The sequence below is a fragment of the Homarus americanus genome, unplaced genomic scaffold, assembly GCF_018991925.1.
Source record: "Homarus americanus isolate GMGI-L3 unplaced genomic scaffold, GMGI_Hamer_2.0 scaffold17274, whole genome shotgun sequence".
In the NCBI taxonomy this organism is placed as follows: Eukaryota; Metazoa; Arthropoda; class Malacostraca; order Decapoda; family Nephropidae; genus Homarus; species Homarus americanus.
Window position 1 is genome coordinate 118,240 of NW_024721470.1, and position 26,761 is coordinate 145,000.

Below are 26,761 nucleotides of genomic sequence, written 5' to 3' on the forward strand. Positions count from 1 at the left end.
GTCGTCATCTACCCTCTCCCCTCACCCTTTCTCCCCACACACCTACAACTTTAACTCCCCACAAACATACTATTCACCTTCCCTCCTCCCCCCTTCACCTCCCCATCTCCCTTCCCTCTCCCCATCTCCCCTCCTTACCTCCCCACCCCCTCTCCTACCACCTCCCCTCCCACCCCCTCCTCACCTCCCCATCTCCCCTCCCTCTCCCCAGCCACACATTTAACCACAAAATGACATAAAAATCCTTGTTAATTTCAATAAATGTACAGGACTAAAGAGACAGCATCACAATCCAGCCATTAATGATTTACCTTTATACACATTTGTTTCAACGGTGGAGAGAGAGAGAGAGAGAGAGAGAGAGAGAGAGAGAGAGAGAGAGAGAGAGAGAGAGAGAGAGAGAGAGAGAGAGAGAGAGAGAGATAGATATATATAGACAGATGGATAATAATAGAGAGAATAGAGAGAAAGAGTTAGAGATAGCTTTCACAACACCATCACATAACATTAGCCTCTGGTCAATCTCAGTTACGGGAACGTGTATAAAAAAATAATAATTTCAAACCTTTTTTCAAACTTTCATTATTTTGAGATTTAGTTGATTTTATTTTTATTATTATTATTTGCTATTATTTACCAGCTTTTATTACGTTTGTTTTTACCTTTAGTTTTATCGATTTTTTTATTGTTTATCTTTTGTTTAGTTATTTTACTGGTTCTTGTTTTTGTTTTTTATTTGTTTTTGTGTCTTTGTATGTTGTTGTTTTTTTGTTTTATGGTGAGTTTTTTTCATTATTTTTAGTCTTTTGTTTATTAAAATTATTATTATTATTCGTGTTTTGTTTTTCTCGTCTGTTATTTTTTTCAACTCATATTTATTATTTTTTTTTTGTATTTTTTTTGTTGTTGTTGTTTGATTGTTTTGTTATTCCTATGTTTAATGTTGTTGTTGTTATTATTTACGAGTGTATCTTTATTCTCCTTCTTCTTGTCTTTATTCATATTTCTATCATTCCATCTTTACTCAGTTTATTCCTATCTCTCTCTCTCTCTCTCTCTCTCTCTCTCTCTCTCTCTCTCTCTACATATTTCCCTGTTTACTCTAATCAAATATTCACTTTTATGCTGTTCTTCTTATTTATCAAGTATGTCTTTCGCATGACCATCATCCATTTTTCCCTTATCACACAATCTTACACCTGCCTCCCCCTCACCTGTAATTATCACTACTGTTTCTATTATCTATTCTTTAAGGTTCTTCTGTGCCCCTTCCCCTCTTCCTTGATTCTCTCTTATTACTCCTTCATTCTTGTTTTGTTTTCTTCTCTCTCTCCTTCTTTTCCTTTTCTCCCCTCCTTCCTTCCTTTCTTTCTTTATTTTTCTTCTTCTCTACGTTGTTATTTTCCTTCTCCTTCCCTTTTCTCTCCCTCAATTCTCCTCTCCATTCATATTTTTTCTCTCTTTCCCTCCTCCCTTTTTCATCTCCGCCTCTCCCTACTCCCCTTTTAATCTCTCCCTCTATTCCTTTCTTCCCCTCTCCCACCCTCCCCCCTCTGCTCACCCCACCCCCCCCACCCAACCCCTACTACCCCTCACTTCTCTCCCCTCCCTCCACGTGAACCAGGTTGACAGCACAATGAACAAATAAGCTGACCCCGCTAATGATGTCACCTGCCTCCTGATGCACACACACACACACACACACACACACACACACACACACACACACACACACACACACATCTCCCCTCATATCAAGAGAAACAAACTACTCAAACGGAAGACTCTAATAAAAAAAAAATAAATAAATAAGCAAAGAAAATGACCTAAAAAATATATAATCACAATCATACACAATTATAACAGGTAATAATTAATTTTTTGGGCCCGTATCACTTACGCATCTGCCTCTGGCCACACACACACACACACACACACACACATATATATATATATAGAGGCGTATACGCATCATTTTACCTGTGAGGGGATATAGCCCTTTGATTACTTGAGCTTACGGTTGATTTTGCCTCATTTTAAAAGGTATTTTCGGAAAATTTGTTATTTGTAATTATTATCATCCTCGCTGTTATGTTGTGTGTGTGTGTGTGTGTGTGTGTGTGTGTGTGTGTGTGTGTGTGTTTTTTACTTGTATTATTTTTACCGTGATGTAGTGAAGAGATTATTAATGTCAGTTGTGTATGTTGGGGGGGGTGGAGGGGTTTGTGGGGTCTAGGTAGGTAGGTGTGTGTGTGTGTGTGTGTGTGTGTGTGTGTGTGTGTGTGTGTGTGTGTGTGTGTGTGTGTATGTGTGTGGAGTGTGTGTGTGTGTGTGTGTGTGTGTGTGTGTGTGTGTGTGTGTGTGTGTGTGTGTGTGTGTATTCGTGTCTGTAAAACCAACCCTAACAGAAAGAGTTACACACACACACACACACACACACACACACACACACACAATCTAATCTAAGAAACAAAACAAAAATAAATAAATTTGAAAACAAAATGATAAACCGAAGCCCCTAAATCCCCTCCCCTTACTACCTTCTACATCCTCATCCTCCCCTTCCGTCACCCCTCACCATCAGCTCCTCTTCTCCCCCTTTCCCCTAAATCTTCTCCTCCCCCACTACTTTGCTCCCTCTCCCCCTTACGTCACTTCCCTCCTCCCCTTTTCCACTCTCCCTCCTACATCCTTCCTCCTCCTTCCCTCTCAATCCCCCTACGTCACTTCCTCCTCCCTCCCCCTCTCCCTCCCCTTACGTCACTTCCCTCCTCCTCCCCCTCTCCCTCCCCACGTCACCTTTGCCTCCTCCCTCCCCTCTCCCTCCCCCACGTCTTCCTCCTCCTCCCCCTCTCCTCCCCATACGTCACTTCCCTTCTCATTACGTCACCTCTCTCACCCCTCTCCCTTACCCCCTATACAGGAACAACAGTTATCTTACCGGGTCGCTAATCGATATCACCGGTAAATAAAACCACAGCCATTTCTGGACGACACGGTGAAGTGAAGAAGAAGAAGAAGAAGAAGAAGAAGAAGAAGAAGAAGAAGAAGAAGAAGAAGAAGAAGAAGAAGAAGAAGAAGAAGATATATCGTTATACTGTACAGTTATATATAATCTGATTTTCCTTATATCTTTATCTCTCCTCTAAATATAGCTTTTATATATCGTTATCTATATACTCACTAACAAGTCATTAAATATAGTTCATGTTATAGTTTGTTATATAATTTTATTTTGATTAGATCTTGTTATATAATGTGTATAGATTGTGTTATTAAAGACATGAACAATATAGAAATAAAATAAAGAAAGAAGAATGTGATAATAGAGAAGTGAAGAAAGAAGAATGTAAGGGAATGAAAGACGGAATTATGAGAGAGAAAATGAAGGATAAAGATAAAATTGAGGAAATAAATAAATAATCCAAGGATATGAATTAACGGTAACACCAGAAACAAACAAAAACAATAACAAGGGAATGAATGAACGAAGAAACAAACAAAAAACAAAAACAAGGGAATGAATGAAAGAAGGAACAAACAAAAAACAAAAACAAGGGAATGAATGAACGAAGGAACAAACACAAAACAAAAACAAGGGAATGAATGAAAGAAACAAACAAAAACAAAAACAAGGGAATGAATGAACGAAGGAACAAACAAAAAACAATAACAAGGGAATGAATGAACGAAGAAACAAACAAAAAACAAAAACAAGGGAATGAATGAACGAAGAAACAAACAAAAAACAAAAACAAGGGAATGAATGAAAGAAGGAACAAACACAAAACAAAAACAAGGGAATGAATGAACGAAGGAACAAACAAAAAACAAAAACAAGGGAATGAATGAAAGAAGGAACAAACACAAAACAAAAACAAGGGAATGAATGAACGAAGGAACAAACACAAAACAACCAACAAGGGAATGAATGAACGAAGAGCAAACAAAAAGAAGAAACAAAAAACGAGGGGTGAATGAACAGAAGAAACAAATAAAAAAAAAAGAACAAAGGGAATGAATGAAAGAAAAAACAAACAAAAAAACAAAAACAAAGGGAATGAATGAACGAAGGAACAAACAAAAAACAAAAACAAGGGAATGAATGAACAAAGGAGACAAACAAAAAACAAAAAGCAAGGGAATGAATGAAAGAAGAAACAAGCCAAAAACAATAACAAGGGAATGAATGAACGAAGGAACAAACAAAAAACAAAACAAGAATGAATGAACGGAAGAACAAACAAAAAAAAAAAAAAGACATCAGATTTCCCCCAAGTTGGTAAACCGTAAAACAAACATTTACTTAAAATTCTTAAGTGTCCAAATATTTTTATTCCCTCGAAGGTGTTATTTAAGTAAAGTGTTGTTAAACCATCGTCCTCAAAGGGTTAAACCATCTATCTCAAAGGGTTAAACCAGAGTTCTCATAGGGTTAAATAAATGTTCTCAAAGGGTTAAAAACATCGTCCTCAAAGGGTTAAATTATCTATCTCAAAGGGTTAAACCATCTATCTCAAAGGGTTAAACCAGATCTCATAGGGTTAAATAAATGTTCTCAAAGGGTTAAACTATCTATCTCAAAGGGTTAAACTATCTATCTCAAAGGGTTAAACCATCTATCGCAAAGGGTTAAACCATCTATCTCAAAGGGTTAAACCATCTATCTCAAAGGGTTAAACCATCTATCTCAAAGGGTTAAACTATCAATCTCAAAGGGTTAAACCATCTATCTCAAAGGGTTAAACTATCTATCTCAAAGGGTTAAATTATCTATCTCAAAGGGTTTAAGTACGCACACTAACCTCGTATTTCACTACCATAGTTTACACCACCATTACCATACTTCACTGTACCATACTGTCCACTATCCTAACAGTCACCATACCTACCATAACAATACTGAATACCATACTTTCCATACCATTGCATTCACACACATACACAAAGCTCCCATGATCTACACTGCTACCATACTTCTTAATTTCCATTCTCCCTACAGTCTACTCTACCATTGAATTATACTACCACTCCCCATACTACCATAAATCTATATATACCACCATACTACCATAAATCTATATATACCACCATACTACCATAACCTTCCCTCCATATCTCAATTAATCTACCTTTGAGAACGGTGACTTAATAATATGGCAGTATGGTACCATGTCGGGCATAGTATTATGGGATCATGGTAGTATGAATGCATGGTAAAGTAGGTTATGAGAGCTATGGTATCATGGTAGTATAGTTACATGACAATTGAAGGTACATTAGTATTGTATCATGGTAGGAGTACAATTGTATGGTAGAATAATGGGAGTATGATAGCTATTGTTTTACTGTATTATGGTATGGTAATGGTAATGTGTGGGTGATATATATATGGGTTAGGAATAAATAGTTAACAGTTATGAGAGAGTTCGATTCAACAGCTTGCTACCTCAACTATCTTTAAAAAAAAATAAAAATAAAAAAAATAATACGATATTGACGATCACTTCCACACACACACACACACACACACACACACACACAATAAGTACCACGTTAATCACAGAGGGAGAACGGAACCCTGATGTAGACACTCCCCTCGTCCCAGCAGTGTCCCCTCACTCTCCCCTCTAATTCCGGGTAGTCCTGGTGTTTTCCCCTCACCCACCCTGGCACTTGTCAATAAACGGGCGATATTATTACCAAAGTGGTTAGTGTGTTCTTTACGGTGGCAGGCTGCTCTCTCTCTCTCTCTCTCTCTCTCTCTCTCTCTCTCTCTGTCTATCTATCTACTTTCTTTTCTGTCTCTATTTATCTATTTCCCCTTTCTCCCCTCTCTCTTCTTCCCCTCTCTCTTCTTCCTCTCTCTCTCTCTCATATTTTATATCTCTCTGGGTATAAGGAAGAGGACGAAGGGAAGAGATGAGGGGAGAAGGGAGAGAAGGAATAAGAGGAGAGAGGAAGGGGGATAAGAGGAAGAGGAGAGAAGAGCGAGAGGAAAGGGTAAAGAGGGAACAGAAAGAGAGAAAGCGGAGATAAAGATGGAAATGAGGAGAGGGGAGGGGAGAGGAGAAGAAGGGAGGTAAGTATTTTGAAAAGGGAGAAAAGGGGGGAGGTGAGGGTAAGGGAAGGGGAGGGTTAAAAGGGTGAGGAGGGAGGCAGGGAGGTGAGAGGAGGTTGGGAGGGCATGTAGGTGAGGGGGAACAAGAGGGAGTGGTGAGGTAAGAGGATTTAGAGAATGAGGGAGTAAGAGGATAAGGTGGGGATTAGAGAGGATAAGAGGGGAAGAGGCAAAGGTTACGTGGATGTGAGGGGAAGGGGAGGGGTGAAAGTGGAGGGGAGGGGGTGAGAGGGGAGGAAGAGGTCGTCGACGAGAGGAAGGGGAAAGATGGGTCAAAGTGGAAAGTGGAAAGGGGAAAAAGGGAGGGAAGAGATGAGGGGAAAGGGGGCGATATACAAACCTCCAAGGGGGATTTAGAGACGAGAGAGAAGGTATGGGTGAGGGAAGGGAGGGGAAAGAGGGGAAGAAAGAGGAATAAGAAGGGAGGTTAAGAGAGCATGTTATAAAGAAGGAAACGAAGGGGAAGAAGAGAATGATAAACAGGGAAAGGCAAGAGAGGTGCGAGGAGAGGAGGGGAAGATAGGGAGAAGAGATTAAGGGAGAGAAGAAAAAAAATCCGGGTTGGGGGGATGGGAGGGGAGGAGGAGAAGGGTGAGGGGTGAGGCAGGTAGGTACAGGTGATGATAGAAGAATTGAGAGATTTATATAATTAGTACAAGCTGATTGTCTTACTATGGGTGTTGACCAGGTGAGCTGTCTGTCTGTCTGATACACACATACACACACACACACACATACACACACATACATACACACACACACACACACACACATACAGTCATAAATACAGACAATTTTCCCCACATATAAACTCGGCGTTACAGGTCGTTATCACCACCTGTAACTCACCCTCACTCAGCTGTAGGGGAGAGTTCGTCCCTCTCACTCTCCCTCCCTCTCACTCTCCCTCCCTCCCTCTACCTCCCCTCTCACTCATTTATCCTCCCTCCCCTCTTGCTCTCTCTCTCTCTCACTCACTCTCCCTTTCCCCTGCCCTCTTTCATTTATCTTCCCTCCCTCCCATCTCCCTCCCTCCGTCCCTTCCCTCTCAATCACTCTCCCACCCTAATCCCCCCCTCCCCTTCCCACTCTCTTTCCTTCACCTACCCTTCCCATCTACTCCTATCTTCGCCCTTTCTACTTCCTCCAACCTTTGTTCTTGTTTAGTTTGCTTCTCCTCTCTCTCTCTCTCTCTCTCATTTTCTTCCTTTCTGTTCTTATTTGTTTCTTCTTCTTCTTCTTCTTCTTCTTATCTCCTTCTGTCTTCTTTGCTTTGGACTGCATGTGTCCCTACTCTCCTTTATCACCTCCTATCTGGTTATTATGAAAAGGACTAGAGAGAGAGAGAGAGAGAGAGAGAGAGAGAGATATAGATAATAACATGTACCAGAGACTTTAAAGCAAGAGATAGCATGATAGTGATTTAATATGAATGAAAATGATAGAGAAATATAATGGAAACATTCTTAAAATCACAATTAAACTATCGAGGTACATAAAGACGAAAGAAAACGGTGTAATAAAAATAAAAGAAGCAGAATATACAACTAGCGTGACTGGAAAATATACACAAGTTGCTACAGTCACTTAAAAAAAAAAAAACCTGAAACATTTATTTTTAACGAGTTGACCAAAACTATGTAAATAAAATGGTCGTTCAGAAAAATAAAAGAAGGGAAAATGTCGATGATAAAAGAAAAAGTAAATGAGAAATGAGAGAATTATTTTGAACACATGTTGAGTACAAGAGATGAGAGCAAGGAACTATGTATATGTGTATATGTATAGATCGGAAAATGTACACATAGATGCTGTACAGGTATATATGGCTAAGTCGAACCACATTGATTTTTTTTTTATTAAAGTGTTCCCTCAAAAACTTAATAAAATTGACACAAAATTATTTCAATTTCCATATTAACCTCTGATGAAATACTGCTATTACAACTACAACAAATAATAATAATAATAACAACAACAACAATAATAATAATAATAATAATAATAATAATAACAATTTTCCTATTTTTATCAACAACTATTTCGTCCCATTCATAGTCTTTCGTTTTTCTATCAGTTCTCACTCAAGTCTTTCCCTTCCTTATTCTCGTCTCAGTATTTTGTGTTAATTCTCAATAATTCCAGTTAACACAGTCATAAAAATTCCCTTCCTAACATCCCTTTCCCACTTTTTCACTCTCACCTCTAATTTATCTCTCCCTCTCCCTCTCACTTTATCTCCATACCTCTCCCCTTCTACTTCATCTCCCTCTATTACATTCCCACTCTTCCTCTCCCTGTACTCCCTCACCCCCTCATTTATTATTTCCCCCTCACCAACCCCCCCTCCTCTACCATAAATTGACCCTTTCTTTCCTATCACCTATCTCACCATCCTTACTATCTCCTTTTATTCACCACCTCCATCCCAGCATCCTCCAGCCTGTGTACCACTCACCTCCTGCTAACCTTCCCTAATACTCCACCTTTCCACCCTTTCTCCTATATATATATCCCTTCATCCACTTCCCCCAAATCTACCAGCCCACCTCTTCCCAACCCAACTCTCCTTTCTATCCAACGGTGCATCCACTAACACCCCTTTTTTTTTTCAACCCACCTTCAACCCACCTCATTCCCTACCTGCCTACTCCCAATTATTCTCCTCCTCTTCTTCTAACAAACTTCTTCTCCCTCTCCCCTCCCACCCCACCCCCACACACACACCCACTACCTCACACTCCCAAACGGAAATGAAAATAGATTTGCCTTAAAACGGGGAGTGAGCTGTGTGTGTGTGTGTGTGTGTGTGTGTGTGTGTGTGTGTGTGTGTGCGTGCGTGTATGTGTGTGTGTGGTTCATGTGCTATGGTGTATATATTTATGTTTGTGTTTGTTTGTATGTCTTGCTTGTGTGATTCCTTTGAGGGAGAAATAACTCTTAGTTTTGTGTTTGTTTCTTCCCACATAACTTGTTTGTGTTGTTTACTCTGTTTATACAACCACCATCGCTTTGCTAGTAATGTTTATATTATCACCATCGTTGTTTACACTACCACTATCACTTGCTTCCTTGATTGCTTGCAAGGGAGTCAGTTTGTTTGCCTAATAAATTCCTTACTAATGCCTCTAACGTCACCTCTGGCGCTAAGATATAATTCCAAATGCTCCTGAAATAATATGCTATTGAATTATCACACAATAGGATTAAATTCCTTATAGCACAAAATTTCCAACCACTAATACTGTATTACTTTCTAACTCAAATTTATTCATATATTGCTATTACTACTACTACTACTTTCTACTACTATTACTACTAATATTACTACTACTACTACTACTTTTTTTCTATGGCCTCCAGCCTCCCCCAATAGACACACCTTCGCCGCCATTTTATTATCTTAATATTAATTATCCTAATACATAAGTAGCTATCCTATCTGTGTTGAGTTAGTTGAGCCGCAGGTCTATGCGGCATTCAGTGACTGTAGCCTCATAGTCAATATCTGCAGCTGTTGTCGGAGTTGGGGCAGAAGCTCTCGTTCCCCTGAGGCAGAGCAAAGCCGACCGAAGGAGAGAGAAGGACAGTCGACATCTCATCCAGGCTGTAACATAACTTCTGGGCTCCTGCTTCTGTTCGGAGATCACCTCCGCGAGTCTGGCGTAGAAACATCTTGCACTTGGTCCTATCCCACCAGAGGTTGTGAACACTAGAGGAGTGAAGCTGCCTTGATCAACGTTTTGAATTCTCTCCCCATATGCCCTTCTCTTGTCGTTCTCGTTCCTCCTGTGTGCAGCATCGAGAGCTAGGTTACGGTGACATGAGGCCATGGGACAAAAATCCTGATGTCGAAGAAGGCTCGCTGTCCCCGCGTCCAGAATCCTCGAGCACTGACGTCCACACGGGCTTCGTTGGATGTGTTTGAAGTCCTATGATGGAAAGTCTCACCGTCCAATGGAAGAAAGGTCGGTTCTACCATGACATCACGGCATATTTCCTTCAACATATTTGCTGTGAGATCCCTTACTTCGTCATGCCTCATGCAGATGAAGCCCCCTTTCTTGCACACCATGGCGTGATAGACGTCATAGGTAGAGCCACACACGCATTGGGAGGGCAAACCTTCTACTGGCCAACCATACTACTACTACTACTACTACTACTACGTGGCCTCCAGCCTCCCCCAATAGCCACACCTTCGCCACCATTTATTTACCTACTACTACTACTACTACTACTACTACTTTCTACTACTACTACTACTAATAATAATAATAATAAAAATAACAAAGTACCTTATCATTCCTCCTTATGTCTCTCCCCACTGGTTGAGGGAAACAAGTACAATACACGTGAAAGTGACTGTTTATTTTTCTGGTTGTTAAGCCTTGGAGGACCTGATTCAAGCCAAGTGGTAGCGGACTGGTAGTTAACATTGATCATTTACAATCGGGGGAAATTAAAATCTTTTTTTTTCCCCTGGGAATGTTTATAGTTTATGTTGGATGTGTTTTGACCATGATTACACCACGTTCTGGACATGTTTAGGGCATTCTGAACATGTTTACACCACGTTCTGGACATGTTTAGGGCATTCTGAACATGTTTACACCACGTTTTGAACATGTTTAGGGCATTCTGAACATGTTTACACCACGTTCTGGACATGTTTAGGGCATCCTGAACAGGTTTACGCCACGTTCTGAACATATTTAGAGCATGTATACACTACGCTCAAAGTATTTTAAGATCACATTCATATCAGGTCCCAAACAGGTTCAGAACAAGTTTAACACACACTAAGAGTATTCAAAATCTTCCATTAATGATTGTGTACATGTTGGTAACGTATTCAAATGACCGTACTTAGTGTGTTGATGTTGAATGAGGAGACTAATGTATATAGTCTTTATGTGAACTGTAAATGTTGAATGTGCATGGAAATATAGTCATGCACAATTGAATGAGCAGTGAATGATGTATGTGTAATGGAAAGTCAACATTAATCACATAATTGAAGATGCACAATTGAATGAGCAGTGAATGATGTATGTGTAATGGAAAGTCAACATTAATCACATAATTGAAGACACTTGACCATAAATACAGGTTAATTAATGTTTTTGTACTATGAATGTTGAATGTGGAGTATCATGGGGGAGTTAAATCTGGTGTGAATGTTGTATGTGCAATGAGATATCACAGGTCTTCATTTCTACTGTGAATGTTGAAGGGGGGCGTAACGAGACGTAGTTGAATGAGGTGTGAATGTTGTATGTGTAGAGGCGGTGGTGGTGAAGAGATGGTTGTGGCAGTATTAGACGCGTCAACACACAGCCGTGGTTGGGTGCCATCCAGTGCCAAATATATGCTGCCTGGCTCATCACCTCTCCCTCCCTCACGCACCCTCCCACTGTTACATCTCCTCTTACTACTCCCAAACCCACTGCTGCTCTTCCCAAGTTCTCCCTCCTCCACCATCTATCAACTCCATCACTTCCCTCTTCCTTTTCCTATTTCCCCTTCTCTCTTTCCTAATACTCCTCCATCCCCTTCCTATATCTCCATCTCTCTCTATTCCTTCTCCCTCTGCCATTAACCACTTCAACAGTAACAACAACAACAACAACAACAACAACAACAACAACAACAACAACAACTACTACTACTACTAATAATAATAATAATAATAATAATAATAACCTAAGGAACGGCTAAATAAAAGAAGTAAAAAAGAAAAGAATTTAACCCAAAGAAAGAAAGAGAGAAAGAAAGAAAAAAAGAAAGAAAGAAAGAAAGAAAGAATAAGTACTTGAAATATAAGATCCAGAACAGCAGGTCGTCTTCACCACAGCAAGATAACAGCCTTAGGAACAGCACTTAAACTGTTAGGTGCAGCAGCAACACACGCGGACAGGTATTTCTACAAGTCACTGTGCGGTTCTACTAACTGCCCCATTCCCTGTTTTAACGAGAGAGAGAGAGAGAGAGAGAGAGAGAGAGAGAGAGAGAGAGAGACCCCACCTTCACGTGTCACCTAAACTCACTACATAAAACAAAATCCTTCAATAACCTTAAGTAAATTACCTCCAATATTATCATAGCATTATCAACTAATTTTTTTTATAAAGGGGGGGGGGCGGTGGAGGGGGAGGTGGTGGGTGGAGGGTCGTAGGTGGGGTAGGGTGAGGGGGGGTCGCAATAGGGGATAGCGTTAATGATTTCAAGTGAATCAGTTTAAGGGTTCTTTTGATAGATATTTACTACGTTAATTATCAATCAATTATTAATCATTAGCCGATAATCACTCACGTCTATCACCAGGGAGTAGATGTGATACATAATATTACCCGGAATAAATATATAATGATGGTGATGATGATGATATGAATAGCTTTAATAATGATAATGATGGTTGTGGTTACATCAACATTAGAAAAAAATAATAATGATGATTGTGATAATAATAATAATGACAATAATAGTATTAGCTAATAACAATAATAATAATAACAATAATAGGAAAAAATAATAATAATAACAATAATCGGAAAAACAAAATAATAATAATAATAAAAGGCTAGAAGACTCCCTTAAAAAAATACCCCTCGAATTCTCCCTAAAAATTGAGTTCTTAAGGTAATCCGTGACTTAAAACTACAGAACTTTAGGTATGGTAGGAAGTACTTAAGTTAGGGTAATGCTCAAGCGTTTGTTATGGTCTCAAGTTTAAAGTTAGAGCACTAAATAAACTTAACTTATGTAAGGTTAAGATGTTAATTGTTTTTGTTAATTGTTGTTGTTATTGTTGTTGCTGTTGTTGTTGATATTATTATTATTATTATTATTATTATTATTATTATTATTATATTTTTAAGTCAATCACGCGTAAAAAGTAATAATAATTATTCACACATGTTTATTAATGCTTTCATATAAAACAACCTTTCTACATCTTGTTCAGTGTATGTATGTATGTATGTATGTATGTATGTATGTATGTATGTATGTATGTATGTATGTATGTATGCATGTATGTATGTATGTAAATTGAGTTGTCATATCTGCTGCGTCGTTCAGGTGGAAGAAGAAGAAGAAGAAGAAGAAGAAGAAGAAGAAGAAGAAGAAGAAGAAGAAGAACAGGAGGAGGAGGAGGAGGAGGAGGAGTTAGGAGGTGAAGGTGTGAACGGTTCCACATTGTTTATGACGATGCGAAACTGTCCGTACAATTCCCGTCGGCTTTATTTACACGCGTCAGCTGAGCGTGATAGCGAGGGATCACCTGAATATTAGTCCCTAGCTTATTTCACCTGATCATTAAACACCCTAACACTACCGGGGGGGTTAGGTTAAGTTAGGTTAGGTTAAACTCGGTTACGTTTAGTTGTGGTTAGGTTAAGTTAGATTAGGTTCGGTTAATGTTAGGTTATGTACTGTATGGTTAGCGTTCGGTTAAATTACGTTCAGTTAAATAAGGTTAGCGTTAGGTTAAATTACGTTCAGTTAAATAAGGTTAGCGTTAGGTTAAATTACGTTCAGTTAAATAAGGTTAGCGTTAGGTTAAATTACGTTCAGTTAAATAAGGTTAGCGTTAAGTTAAATTACGTTCAGTTAAATTAGGTTAGCGTTAGGATAGTTAATCTTAAGGTGAGATTAGTTTGGGAGGGGTTAATCTTCAGGTGATCTACAGCTCATTATCTCTCTAAGGTAATGACCAGGAGTGTAGACTGTGAGGTGAGCCTCTACATGATGTCTTCTTCCTTCCTCCTTCTTCCTTCCTCTTCCTTCACTTCTTCCTCCTCCTCCTTCACTTCGTACTTCTCCTTCACCCTCCTTATCTTTCTCTTCTTCCTCCTCCTCCTTCCCAATTATCACCCTCCTCCTCCTCCCCCCACCTTCCTTCTCCTACTCCTCTTCATCACCCTCCTTGTTGACACCATACAGGTAAGAATACTCCTTCATTATCTTACTCCATACCTTTATCATCCATCCAGCATCTTTGGTTCATTAGAGGCATATTACTCTCCTGTTCGTTAAGATATTCCTCCCTCCCTTCCTTCCTTGTTGTGAGCATTGATGAGAAAATTTATCCCTTGTCTCTCACTTTTACCCTTAACGTCACTAGATACTTACACCATTCCCTCCAAAAACTCCCCATTTCTCTCCAACATCCTGCTGCTTCTCTCCAACTCTCCTCCAACACCCTCCTTCTTCCTCTCTCCTCCAACACAGTTAACGTTATCATCGACAGCTCTGCCACACACACACGACACAAGAGGACCCGTCCACCACCTCAGCCCTCAACAGCCACTCGTCTCAACCATCAAACCTCCTTCAACTTACCTTTTTTTTTTACAATTTACTCGACTCATTTAAGTTGTGCCGAGTTGGTCTTGTGCCGGGGAGTAAGGGCTTCATATTTTATACCTTTCCTTAATGGCGGAGATGAACTGGTGGGGGGAGGGAGGGGAGGGGGACTGGAGTGTGTGGTGATGGAGGAGGAGGTAGGAGGGGGGAGGGACAAATCAACGCAAGTGTGTTTGATGAACCGATATTTATAGAGAGAGAGAGAGAGAGAGAGAGAGAGAGAGAGAGAGAGAGAGAGAGAGAGAGAGAGAGAGAGAGAGAGAGAGAGAGAGAGAGAGAGAGAGAGAGAGAGAGAGAGTTTGTGGGAGGTTAAGGTATATCGGTACTTTCCGATATATATTGTTCAGTCCGATGCCGTGATGAAGATGAAGATGATGATCTATCGGAGGACAGAGACAGAGTGTGTGTGTGTGTGTGTGTGTGTGTGTGTGTGGTGACCAATATCAGATCACTGTCTCTTGAAGACTCTTGATTGGTCAAATACAAAAACTGACGTCATTTCAAACTCCAGACGAATCTCTCTCTTATGATTGGTTCTTTTCACACAGGTAATCAGACAACAGGTAAAATGGTCACACTTCCCCCGGACTACACATATAGGCGAGGTGTGATCTGGCGGGCGTGTCAGAAATAATAATTCACAGTAGGCGCGCCATGTCCCGAGTTTTAAGCTCAGATCGCTGCTCTAAGCTGGGGAACGCGAGCTAATGGCCAGCTTATTCGCTAAGATTAGGTAAGCTCTGATGCGATCCAACTCATTTTTTATTCATATCAGTTATAGGATCAACTTATGCAATAGATGACATTCTGACATATTAAAAGTGAAAATGTATACTTGTGAAGCCTTTTTTGTTAATCGGAAATTTGGATCATATGAAGATTAAACACCTAACTTAACCTAACCTAACCCACCAGGTGAATTAAACTGGAGTGCCTAATCTTCACGTGATCTAAGTTATAATTACACCTACTAAATTAATCTTGTCGAAAATTAAATTACAAATGAAAAATTAAATAATTACTTTTTTTAGATATATGTAAATAAAAATTAAAATCTAATAAATAAATCTATTGATATATTACAATTTTAATCAGGAAAATGTTTTTAGTTCCCCCCCCCCAAAAAAAAATCTTGAAGTGGCTTTTATGTAAATTCGAAAATTCTTCAAATTTAAAAAAAATGAATATAAAAAAAATCTTCTCTTTGTGAAGTAAAGTTTGTATTACTGTATTTATCACTCCACATATCTAGTAGTAGTAGTAGTAGTAGTAGTAGTAGTAGTAGTAGTAGTAGTAGTAGTAGTAGTAGTAGTAGTAGTAGTAGCAGTAGTAGTAATAGCACAGCACCTTAATAGATTTGTATAATAAATAGTAACAAATTATATCAACTCGATAATTACTGAAAAAAATACGAAATTATTAAGACTAAAGAATTATTAATGATAGAAGACCTGAGTTATAGATAATTATACAATGGGAACTGAATTATTTACTGCAATTATATATAGAGATGAATTATTTAACGAATTATATAATTGGAACCGGATTATCTTATGGAATTATATATTGGGAGATAATTTATATACATGGAAGTAAATTATATAACGAGAAATAACTAATTAAGGGGAAGTAAATTATATAAAGGATAATTAATTATAGAACAGAAAATTAATTATATACTGGTGTCGCTGTTATCTGTAGGTGATTCACGGTCCAGAGTTATTAACCCCTTGAGTACTATAATGTAACCCCTTGAGTACTATAATATAACCCCTTCATTACTATGATTTAACCGCTTGAGTACTATAATGTAGCCCCTTGATTACTATAATGTAACCCCTTGAGTACTATAATGTAACCCCTTGAGTACTATAATGTAACCCCTTGAGTACTATAATATAACCCCTTCATTACTATGATTTAACCGCTTGAGTACTATAATGTAGTCCCTTGATTACTATAATGTAACCCCTTGAGTACTATAATATAACCCCTTCATTACTATGATTTAACCGCTTGAGTACTATAATGTAGTCCCTTGAGTACTATAATGTAGTCCCTTGAGTACTATAATGTAGCCCCTTGAGTACTATGATTTAACCCCCGAGCACTGTGATTTAACCACTTGAGTACTATGATTTAACCCCTTCTGTACTATGATTTAACCCCTTGAGTACTATGATTTTTGAGTACTAAGATTTAACCCCTTGAGTACTATGATTTAACCCCTTGTGTACTATGATTTTTGAGTACTATGATTTAACCCCTTGTGTACTATGATTTAACCCCTTGAGTACTATGATTTAACCCCTTGTGTACTATGATTTTTGAGTACTATGATTTAACCCCTTGAGTACTATGATTTAACCCCTTGTGTACTATGATTTAACCCCTTGTGTACTATGATTTAACCCCTTGAGTACTATGATTTTTGAGTACTATGAATTAACCCCTTGAGTACTATGATTTAACCCCTTGTGTACTATGATTTAACCCCTTGAGTACTATGATTTAACCCCTTGAGTACTATGATTTTTGAGTACTATGAATTAACCCTTGAGTACTATGATTTAACCCCTTGTGTGTACTATGATTTAACCCTTGAGTACTATGATTTAACCCTGAGTACTATAATTTAACCCCGAGTACTATGATTTAACCCTGAGTAATATGATTAACCCCTTGTGTACTATGATTTAACCCTGAGTACTATGATTTAACCCTTGTGTACTATATGATTTTTGAGTACTAAGATTTAACCCTTAAGTACTATGATTTAACCCTTATGTACTATGATTTAACCCCTTGTGTACTATGATTTTGAGTACTATGATTTTTGAGTACTATGAATTAACCCCTTGTGTACTATGATTTAACCCCTGAGTACTAAGATTTAACCCCTTGAGTACTATGATTTAACCCCTTGTACTATGATTTAACCCCTTGTGTACTATGATTTTGAGTACTATGAATTAACCCCTTGAGTAATTATGATTTTTGAGTACTATGAATTAACCCCTGAGTACTATGATTTAACCCCTTGTGTAGGCGATGATTTAACCCCTTGAGTACTATGATTTTTGAGTACTATGATTTAACCCCTTGAGTACTATGACTTAACCCCTTGTGTACTATGATTTAACCCGTTTAGTACTATGATTTAACCCTTTGTGTACTATGATTTAACCCCTTGAGTACTATGACTTAACCCCTTGAGTACTATGATTTAACCCCTTGAGTACTATGAATTAACGCCCTGAGTCTATCATCGTAGTCAGGGAATCAATTCATCGTATTCAAAGTTCTTTTAAATTATTGTGCTCAAAGGATTAAGTATTGTACTCAAGTATTACCATATTGTACTCATGGAGATGGCATATTTTAATAACTGTACTCAAGGCTGTGGTCATCGTACTCAAGGGTGTGGTCATCTTACTCAAGGGTGTGGTCATCGTACTCAAGGGTGTGTTCATCGTACTCAAGGGTGTGGTTATTGTACTCGTGGGTATGGTCATCTTACTCAAGGGTGTGATTATCGTACTCAAGGGTGTGATTATCGTACTCAAGGGTGTGATCATCGTACTCAAGGGTATAGTCATCGTACTCAAGGGTGTGGTCATCGTACTCAAGGGTATGGTCATCGTACTCAAGGGTATGGCCATCGTACTCAGGGGTATGGTCATCGTACTCAAGGGTATAGTCATCGTACTCAAGGGTGTGGTCATCGTACTCAAGGGTATGGTCATCGTACTCAAGGGTGTGGCCATCGTACTCAAGGGTGTGATTATCGTACGGGTGATTCGTTTCAGGGAGTATCAAAGGTGTGTCATCGGTGTGAATCTCAGGGTGTATTATCTACTAGGTGTGATCACGTTCAGGAGTCATCAGTCATGCAGGGTTCGGTATGTCATCGTACTCAAGGGTATGGTCATCGTACTCAAGGGTATGGCCATCGTACTCAGGGGTATGGTCATCGTACTCAAGGGTATAGTCATCGTACTCAAGGGTGTGGTCATCGTACTCAAGGGTATGGTCATCGTACTCAAGGGTGTGGCCATCGTACTCAAGGGTGTGATTATCGTACTCATGGGTGTGATCATCGTTCTCAGGGCATAATACCGTACTCAAGGTAGGTGTGGTCATCGCACCATGGTGTGATCATCGTACTATGTAAGTATAGTCATCGTACTCAAGGGTGTGGTCATCGTACTCAAGGGTATGGTCATCGTATCGTACTCAAGGGTGTGGTCATCGTACTCAAGGGTATGGTCATCGTACTCAAGGGTGTGGTCATCGTACTCAAGGGTATGGTCATCGTACTCAAGGGTGTGGTCATCGTACTCAAGGGTGTAATCATCGTACTCAAGGCGTTAAATACATAAAACCATGTCTATGTTTTATACAATAGACAAAAACTACTGTATAAACCATCATAAGTAATAATGTACTCTGGTTTAATAGTACTCAAACCAAAAATTTACTTATTACTTACGATCATAAGTTTTATAAGTAACAATTTTCTAAGGTAATCTACTGTACATGTGTTGTCCAATTCTTAAGTAAATTCCCGATTCACTTAAGGATTAGTAAAGTGAATTTTCCATACACTTATAAAGCCAAATTAGACGTTAAGTATTGAGAGTAATGAAATATTTATACTTTATACTTTTTTAAATTTGTATTAAAAAAAAGTAATTTATATACGTGTATATTAGTAACCTATTAAATCCAATGGTAATTTGACCATGAGACAACTAAATAAACCACGAGATATTAACAAAATCCCGAAGGCAAAAAAGAGGGGTTTTTTTTCCATCTTAAACGTAAAAAAAAATAACTTCCGACTTTTACCTAAATCCTCCCTCAAGTTCTAGAAGTAATTAAATCCTAAGCCAACAGGTGAGATAAATCCCCCCCCCCTCTACCCCCGATAGTGCCCAACTTAAATCCGGAATGACGTTAATGGGATTTTATTTGGACATGATAGCGCGCTGGTAAATCCCTGGTTACCGTAACACTTAATTGTAGCTTAGGGGAAAAATCCACACACGGTAGGATTTATCTACTTGTAATGGGGGATTAATTGTAGTGTTACTTAAGGAATTTTTTAGTGGTAGTAGTGGTGGTGGTGATTGTGGTGGTGATAGTAGTAGTAGTAGTAGTAGTAGTAGCACTAATATTTCCCCAACTATTACTATTACCAGTATTACGTCATTATAACTAATTAATTATCATCACATCGTGGGTTTAATTATACCTCACTTACATCATCATATTCCACAATGTTAACCTTTATAATGTTACCTTAATATATACCGTATAATGCCTATAATTCATCGTCATTATTATTAGTAGTACGGTAATTAGTAATGTTATAATTAAGGCATTTTGATGATGATGATGATTATTATTATTATTATTATTATTAGCGCGAAAATATGGACCTTGCTGCATTAAGTACGGTAGCAAATTATTAGTATTATTATTATGATTATATTTACCCGTATATAGTAATTGTTATTATTATTGAATATCATCGCCGTCATTATCATTATTATTAGGAACTTATAGCTTGACATTTAATCATCATCATCATCATCATCGTCATTATTATTATCATTATTACGAATTAATGAAAGACATCATTATACCTTGACATATACGGCACAATATATACACACAGTATGTCACTAAAGTATAATTAGCATCAAATTTTACTACAAATATATGATGCTGGTGTCATTAAATCATTATTATTATTATCATTACGGATTCATTAGGTTAGTATTAAATAAACTGAATATAAAGAGTCACCTAATTTACATACAGAAGTCAGTGTCTTTTTGGCTGAGAGATTAGTATTATTTTTGTCGTAGATCTTAGAGAAATTATATCCATTTGGCTTAAACTAGAAACAATGTTATTTTCTATCTGTTGGCTTATAGAAGGAATGGAGTGAGGTTAGACCGCTGGGACCATTGAAGCAGCCATACGAATTTGAACCACTAAGATGTGTGTGTGTGTCTGTGTGTGTCTGTGTGTCTGTGTGTGTGTGTGTGTGTGTCAGATGCTTGATTAAATAAGATTGGTTGGGTTAGGTTAGGTTTGGTTGGGTAGGTGGGTGGGTAGGATTTGTTTGGATAGGATTTATTGGCCGGTTAGGATTCGCCAGAGATGGGATTTGCTGGATATTTAGGATTCATTTAGAATAAGATTTCATGCAAGCTTTGGGTATATTTAGTCGGCTAGGATTTATTGGGTGACTAGGATTATCGGGAGGCTATATGTTAGGAGGTAGGATTTGTTGGATAGTTTCGCCTTTTAGGGTTGTTTAGATTTTAATGGCTAGGATTTGTTGGGTAGGAGGGTAGGATTTGCTGAGCGGCTAAGATTTCCTGGGTAGCTAAGCCTTTAGGGCAGCCAGGATATTCTAGAGACTGGATTTAATGAATAGCTAGGATTTACTGGAAGGCTAGGATAGGATTTTTAAGTAGTCAGGATTTTCTCAGTAACTAGGATTGTTTAAGCACCTACGATTTAAGTAACTTTCATGACACTTAGGATTCTTTAAGTGTATAACTAGGATTAGCCTGGAATGAGGATTTGCTAGGATTGGGGATTTACCGAGAGGGGGGATTTGTTTTACATATGCCTGTGTTGAAGGATTTGTTGGCAATTAGTCGGATCGGTAAACCTAACTTAAACCACCAGCAACTTAACTTGTAAAACCGGCAACTTAACTTAAACCACCGGCAACTTAACTTATAAACCCGAGAACTTAACTTACAAAACCGGGATCTTGATTTAAAATACCGGCAACTTAACTGAGTCACAACACCGGCAATGTAACCCATAAAGCCGACATCCTAACTTACAACACTGGCCGGCAACTTAACCTACAACACCGGCGTTAATTACCACAGTGACGGCGGCGGAAATTCCATCACCGGTAACATAACTGAACATCACCGGCAGCAAAACGAATTTGGTCCCGGATACGGTAACACATTCTTTTACCGGACTTATTAAAGCATCCGGTTTTGGGTAACTTTCTTTTAGTCGGAGGCATTTAAGCGTTTACCGGTTCTAAATCCCTCAATTCGATATATCGCGTGTATGTGTGTGTGTATGTGTGTGTGTATGTGTGTGTGTATGTGTGTGTGTGTGTGTGTGTGTCCGGATTTGTCTGTACCTTTAATTGGTTACAAGTTTTCAGTTATTGGTATTATGTATTTTTTTGTTTATCCGGAACTTGTTGATATGTACGGTTTACAGTGATCTTATTTCTTATCCGGACTACTGTATGGGTGAACGTGATGGGTTGAAGCAGTAACAGATAGTGCATCCAATGTTTGACTCACAACACACACACACACACACATACACACACTAAGGAAATACTAAACACAAAGATTAAAATTAAAACAAACATTAACATAATTGTAGTAATTTTAACTTAACTAAAAAGAGGATTAGGAAAAGACTAAGAGAGACCCCCACTCATAAACTACAGCGTACAATAACGAAGGATTTTAAACGGAAGAAACAAAATAAACAATAATAATATCAGAGTATGGAAGTAAATGAAGAAAGATGATAATAAGATGAAAAATAATAAGAAATACCGAATAAAGGAGAATTTATAGCTGGATGGAGATGATAAAGAATTGATAATAATTAGATGAGTAAATGACAAACTAGAATCAGATGGGAACTAATCTGAGCCGAACAAGACCAAACAACATACCAACGTAATGAGGTGGTTAGCATACCACATCAACATACCCATGAGGAGGTCTTGTGTATATTTAACCCAACATACCACAAAGTATAGAGGCAAACGAGACAGTCAACATACCACACAAATATACCAAAGAGAACAGGTTATAGAATAGGGCAGTATATCACGACAAACTACATCAATATACCTCTAGTATAATGAAGTGGACAACATACTCCAGCCAACTAGCACAACATACCCAATAACACACCCCCTACATACCACATGCCCAGGAGTATCATCAATAACGCCACAGTCATCAAACAACTTGTAGATGAAGAAAAATTTACATAATACTACCAGTTATATTATGTACTGCGTTTCTCATCTGTATAAATGTGTCTGTAAGAGTGTGTAAATTGTGCCGGTAAATTGCTAAAATAGCTCAATTAAACATATAAATAATGAATACAAATCACAAAAGTCATCAGTATCACCCCTGCTCCTGCGCCGTCAACACACACAGTACTGCAGTAGCCCTAAGCCTATACCTGCACTTTTAACCCACAATTTAATCACATCTACAAAAGACTTATTCCACCATTTTTCTCTTTCTCTGTGTAATCAGATTCCCCTCACAGCACTCGTCTAGGTCAGAATTGCGATACTTTGTGATATAATAAATTCAGAACGCGGTCTCCTGTGTATTAAAGGATATGCAAATTACTGTTAGCCCTGAAGCTGCCCCTACACGTTGTACTAAAAGGTTTCCGTAACACAACACAGCCTCCCTCCCTCCCCCTCTCCCTCCTCTTTCGGCTCACTTGATGAGTTCTAGAACAAACCCGAAGTTTCCCATTAATGCGACAAATTCACCATCTGTCTGTGTGACCAAAGTTCCTCAAAATTCAAACTCTGTACAAACTCCAACATCGATCGACAAACGGAAAGAATTCATTGAGACAGTGAGTCGTAGAGGATGGTATTTATTCCCCGTCAGCGTGCGGCCAGAAGCTCCCCCTTACATCAGGCTCCCGGATCCCCTGTAACCTGTCAATAGGTTTCTAAACTCCGGGTAAAATGAGCGGCAGTGTAGAGGCAGCCAGCGACCATCGGGCCAGATGTTTCAGCAACGCCTTCTAGTACTTGTGCCTCGATGGGAAATGTTTTTTCAAAAATAAATGTTTGCACAACCTTGACCTATAGGTAAGCCTCTCGACAACTTAATATATCAATGATTGTAATTCCTATTTGTTGTGGTTAGTGACGTGTGTTGGTGTGACGAGAGCATTAAACCTGGAGGAGTGGGACGGCCCGGGGAGCCACCTGATGATGGGATGTTGTCTAACGCCGGGTGACGCTTGTGTCGGCTCACGTGATCCCTGACAACCATCATTGTCGCGACCTGTTCACTGGACCCATAAATCCAAGCGGCTGACGTCCCGTTGTCTCGCCTGACGGAAGGTCCCTCAGGGCCCAGGGCCGCCTCATCTACTACACTTCCCCTCGTCTCTCCACGCTAAATTGCCATTCTCAACCGTCAACCCTAAAGTGATGCCCTAAACTGTCTACCCAGAAGTGGTGCCCTAAACTGTCTACCCAGAAGTGGTGCCCTAAACTGTCTAGCCTAAAGTGCTGTTCATTAAACCTTTACCCTGCTCTACTGCCCTCAACTGTCTCCTGAAGTATGCCCCTCATCCACTCACCCCACAGGTACTATCCTCGCCGTGTACCGTAAAGTAACTGCAGTACCGTTCTTGCTACACTGTTACCCCCCTCTGCTACTGTTCCTCACTCGTGAATTATGAAGTTCTACCACTAATGAACCCAGACGCGTCTTCTCCACTCACCTCTGCCAGATCTCCCGACGAAGCGGAGGTCGTTGAACTTGGCCACCTGGTTCTTCATAACGGCAGAGTTGTTGCGTAGTTCACCGCAGAAGTTCTCGTCGTTGCCAGCGCGGATGGTGACGATGGTGCCGTCCTTCACATCGTCCAGGGCCACCACCTTGAACGACATGGGCAGCGACTTGTTGGATCGCCAGTGGTTGGGCAGCGCCGTGCACAGGATGTTGGGCGCCCCGGTCTTCATCAGTTCGCCAGGGTGCTCGCTCCCGCCGTTCATCCCGCCCATGCCGCCCACCTCCGTCGCCATGTCCCCTGCGCTGCGCCACGCCACCGTCATCAGGGCGCGCGGGTCGGCGGCGCCTGCATGGGGAGCCACGGCGCCGGCGATACAAACCTGCCTGGCCGCTACTCACTACACGCACTGTCTCGTGCCTTTACGTGCTCTCGCTTGCACGTACACACGTCTTCCGTATGTCTACACTGACCTCCAGCGGCGGCACGCAGCAGGCGACGCCCGCCCGACGCCACTAGCGACGGCGGCGACCGACCTCTTGCGGCAGTCAGTGTGTGCTTGGCGGTGATCCTTACATAATAGAGGCGGGTAACACTATTACCCCGCTCGTTGGTGAAGACTGTTAGTGATTAACGCTCTCACAAATATCCTCGACAGATGCTTTCTCTATGATGTTCGTTGGTTATCACAAGGTTTCAATCAGTCCCAAAAATGTGTGTTCGCCGGAAGCGTCGGCGTCGATGACGGCCGGGGTGCTGCTGTCTCGATGACTGGAGTAGTGTTGGTCACGGTGATGACTGAGTACTGTCAGTGATGTCACAAGAGGCGGCGTCCCCCGCTAGTGATGTCTCTCACCCTGGTGGACATTAACGTCCGCCTGAGTCACCACACTGCTACTCCAAGTAAGGTCAAACTTGACGTGGACAAATATAAGAAAACTTTGCAATACTCAGCTCTTAGTGTTGCAGGCCACATACAATGTTTGTCTCGGGTAATTAGTTAGTAATATCCCAAGGTGTGTCACGTGATCCAGTAACGATATGAATTATTTATTTCATTCCTTCAGTAGGTGGTGGAGGGGAGGGTCACTACACGTGGTACAGTACAGTACAGTATAAAGGGTCACGTCAGTTTCCTTAAAATTTTCCTCCAATTTATCACTGGTGAAGGCACTTGAGCCGTGTATTGGGGCGTTATGCGTCACTGAACTATTACAAAAACAAATTATTTCTGTTGATAAATAAGGAAGGTGTATCAGTCAGTTTCTATTAAGGAACCAAAAATCACAGTCTTTTGGTTGATAACAATTTACAAGAATTCCTTTCACCACTAAAAAGTCATTTCTCTTTTCAGAAATTCTTGCACTGTTCTTTCTTTTTTCATCCGTTAATCCCAAACTAATGACAACACACTGTTTAAAATCTTGCCGTGTAAATAAATATATATATATATAAAGATGTATACATATATATATTATGTCGGGGTTGACGGCCGACACTGTACACACAACACGCGCACACACACTGGTGGAGGAGGCTGGGAGGGGTGGTGGTGGTGTGGTGGTGCGGGTGTGGCAGGTCTGGTCAGTGTGGCGAGGTGAGGATGACTGACTGGCTGGGTGACGGTCCGGGAGTTCTGGCCCGCCGAGGACTACCCGCCTCCCAACGGCCAACCGCGCGGTGAACCCAAAACTCGTCCGAACACCTGCACACTCTCCGACACCTTGTTATATTTTTTTCGGCGTCCACTCATCGAGTTCTCGGATCCCTCTATCGCTACGGACGGGATTCCAAGTGTTTTAGATCTTGTATTATTGGCCGTGTGACGTGGTGTGATCTAGAATATACTAGCATGAAAAGTAAAAACAGAAAAAAATGCATTTTTGTCTGTCGCCGACTTCGCACGCCGGCCCGGAGACGCGATTGACTCTATCATTACCAGCGGCGGCTCGGAGCCAGCGCTTCCACCCGACGCGTCACCCAACCAACCTCTGTGTCCCTAAGAATGTATCTACTCTTTATTAAGGAAAAAAAATTATGTGCATACGGAAATTCCTATCACATTTCAAAAATAAAGATGACCTCACACAGTGGTGGAAGCCTGGGTGAATTTGTTTTTGTTTTAGTGCAGGAATTAGTGAGAGCGAGAAGCAGGGGCGTGAAGGAGTATCTGGCATCTGTGTAAACCACTAGTCGGCCAATCAGGCAACCGCTACACACCTCAAACTCCGCCCACCAGAGAGGAACCCAGGAAAAGAAAGACATTAAATATTTACAAGGATTTTTGACTTCACTCTTTGATTTCTGAATGGAAAATTGAGCTTGTAAGCGTTCCAAAAGCTTATATGAAGACTCCGTGTGTTCTTTTTCAGCTGAACCATTTCGTAGAGTAAATTAATAAGAATATTGGGGTTTATGTGTAGTGTAGGAGCGAGCGGGAGGAGGAAGAGGGAGAGGAGGAGGACGGGAGGAAGATTGCTGTGTTTCTGTGCTGAGTTTTGTTGGTCGCTGTGTCCCGGGAGACGTGTGTCCACCCATTATGCATCACCGCCATACATTTATATATATATTTATACATATATATATATACGGTTTATGTTTATTTATTTATTCATTTATTTATTTATTTTATATTATATTTTGACTCAACTCCTCAAGGAAAACTTTGATTCTAGTAATAAACGAAATAGA

General features: G+C 39.9%; 1 protein-coding gene across 2 annotated transcripts in view; it reads right to left on the bottom strand.

Moving 5' to 3' along the window:
- LOC121861727 (segmentation protein Runt-like) overlaps nucleotides 1-25,605 on the bottom strand; it is a 42,061-nt gene extending 16,456 nt beyond the window's left edge. For both annotated transcript variants that reach the window (XM_042359639.1, XM_042359638.1), the window contains exon 1: nucleotides 24,062-25,605. In XM_042359639.1, the coding sequence (XP_042215573.1) occupies nucleotides 24,062-24,395 (334 nt within the window). In that variant the 5' untranslated portion in view covers nucleotides 24,396-25,605. The remainder of the gene's footprint in view (nucleotides 1-24,061) is intronic.
- Nucleotides 25,606-26,761: the final 1,156 nt, after the last annotated feature.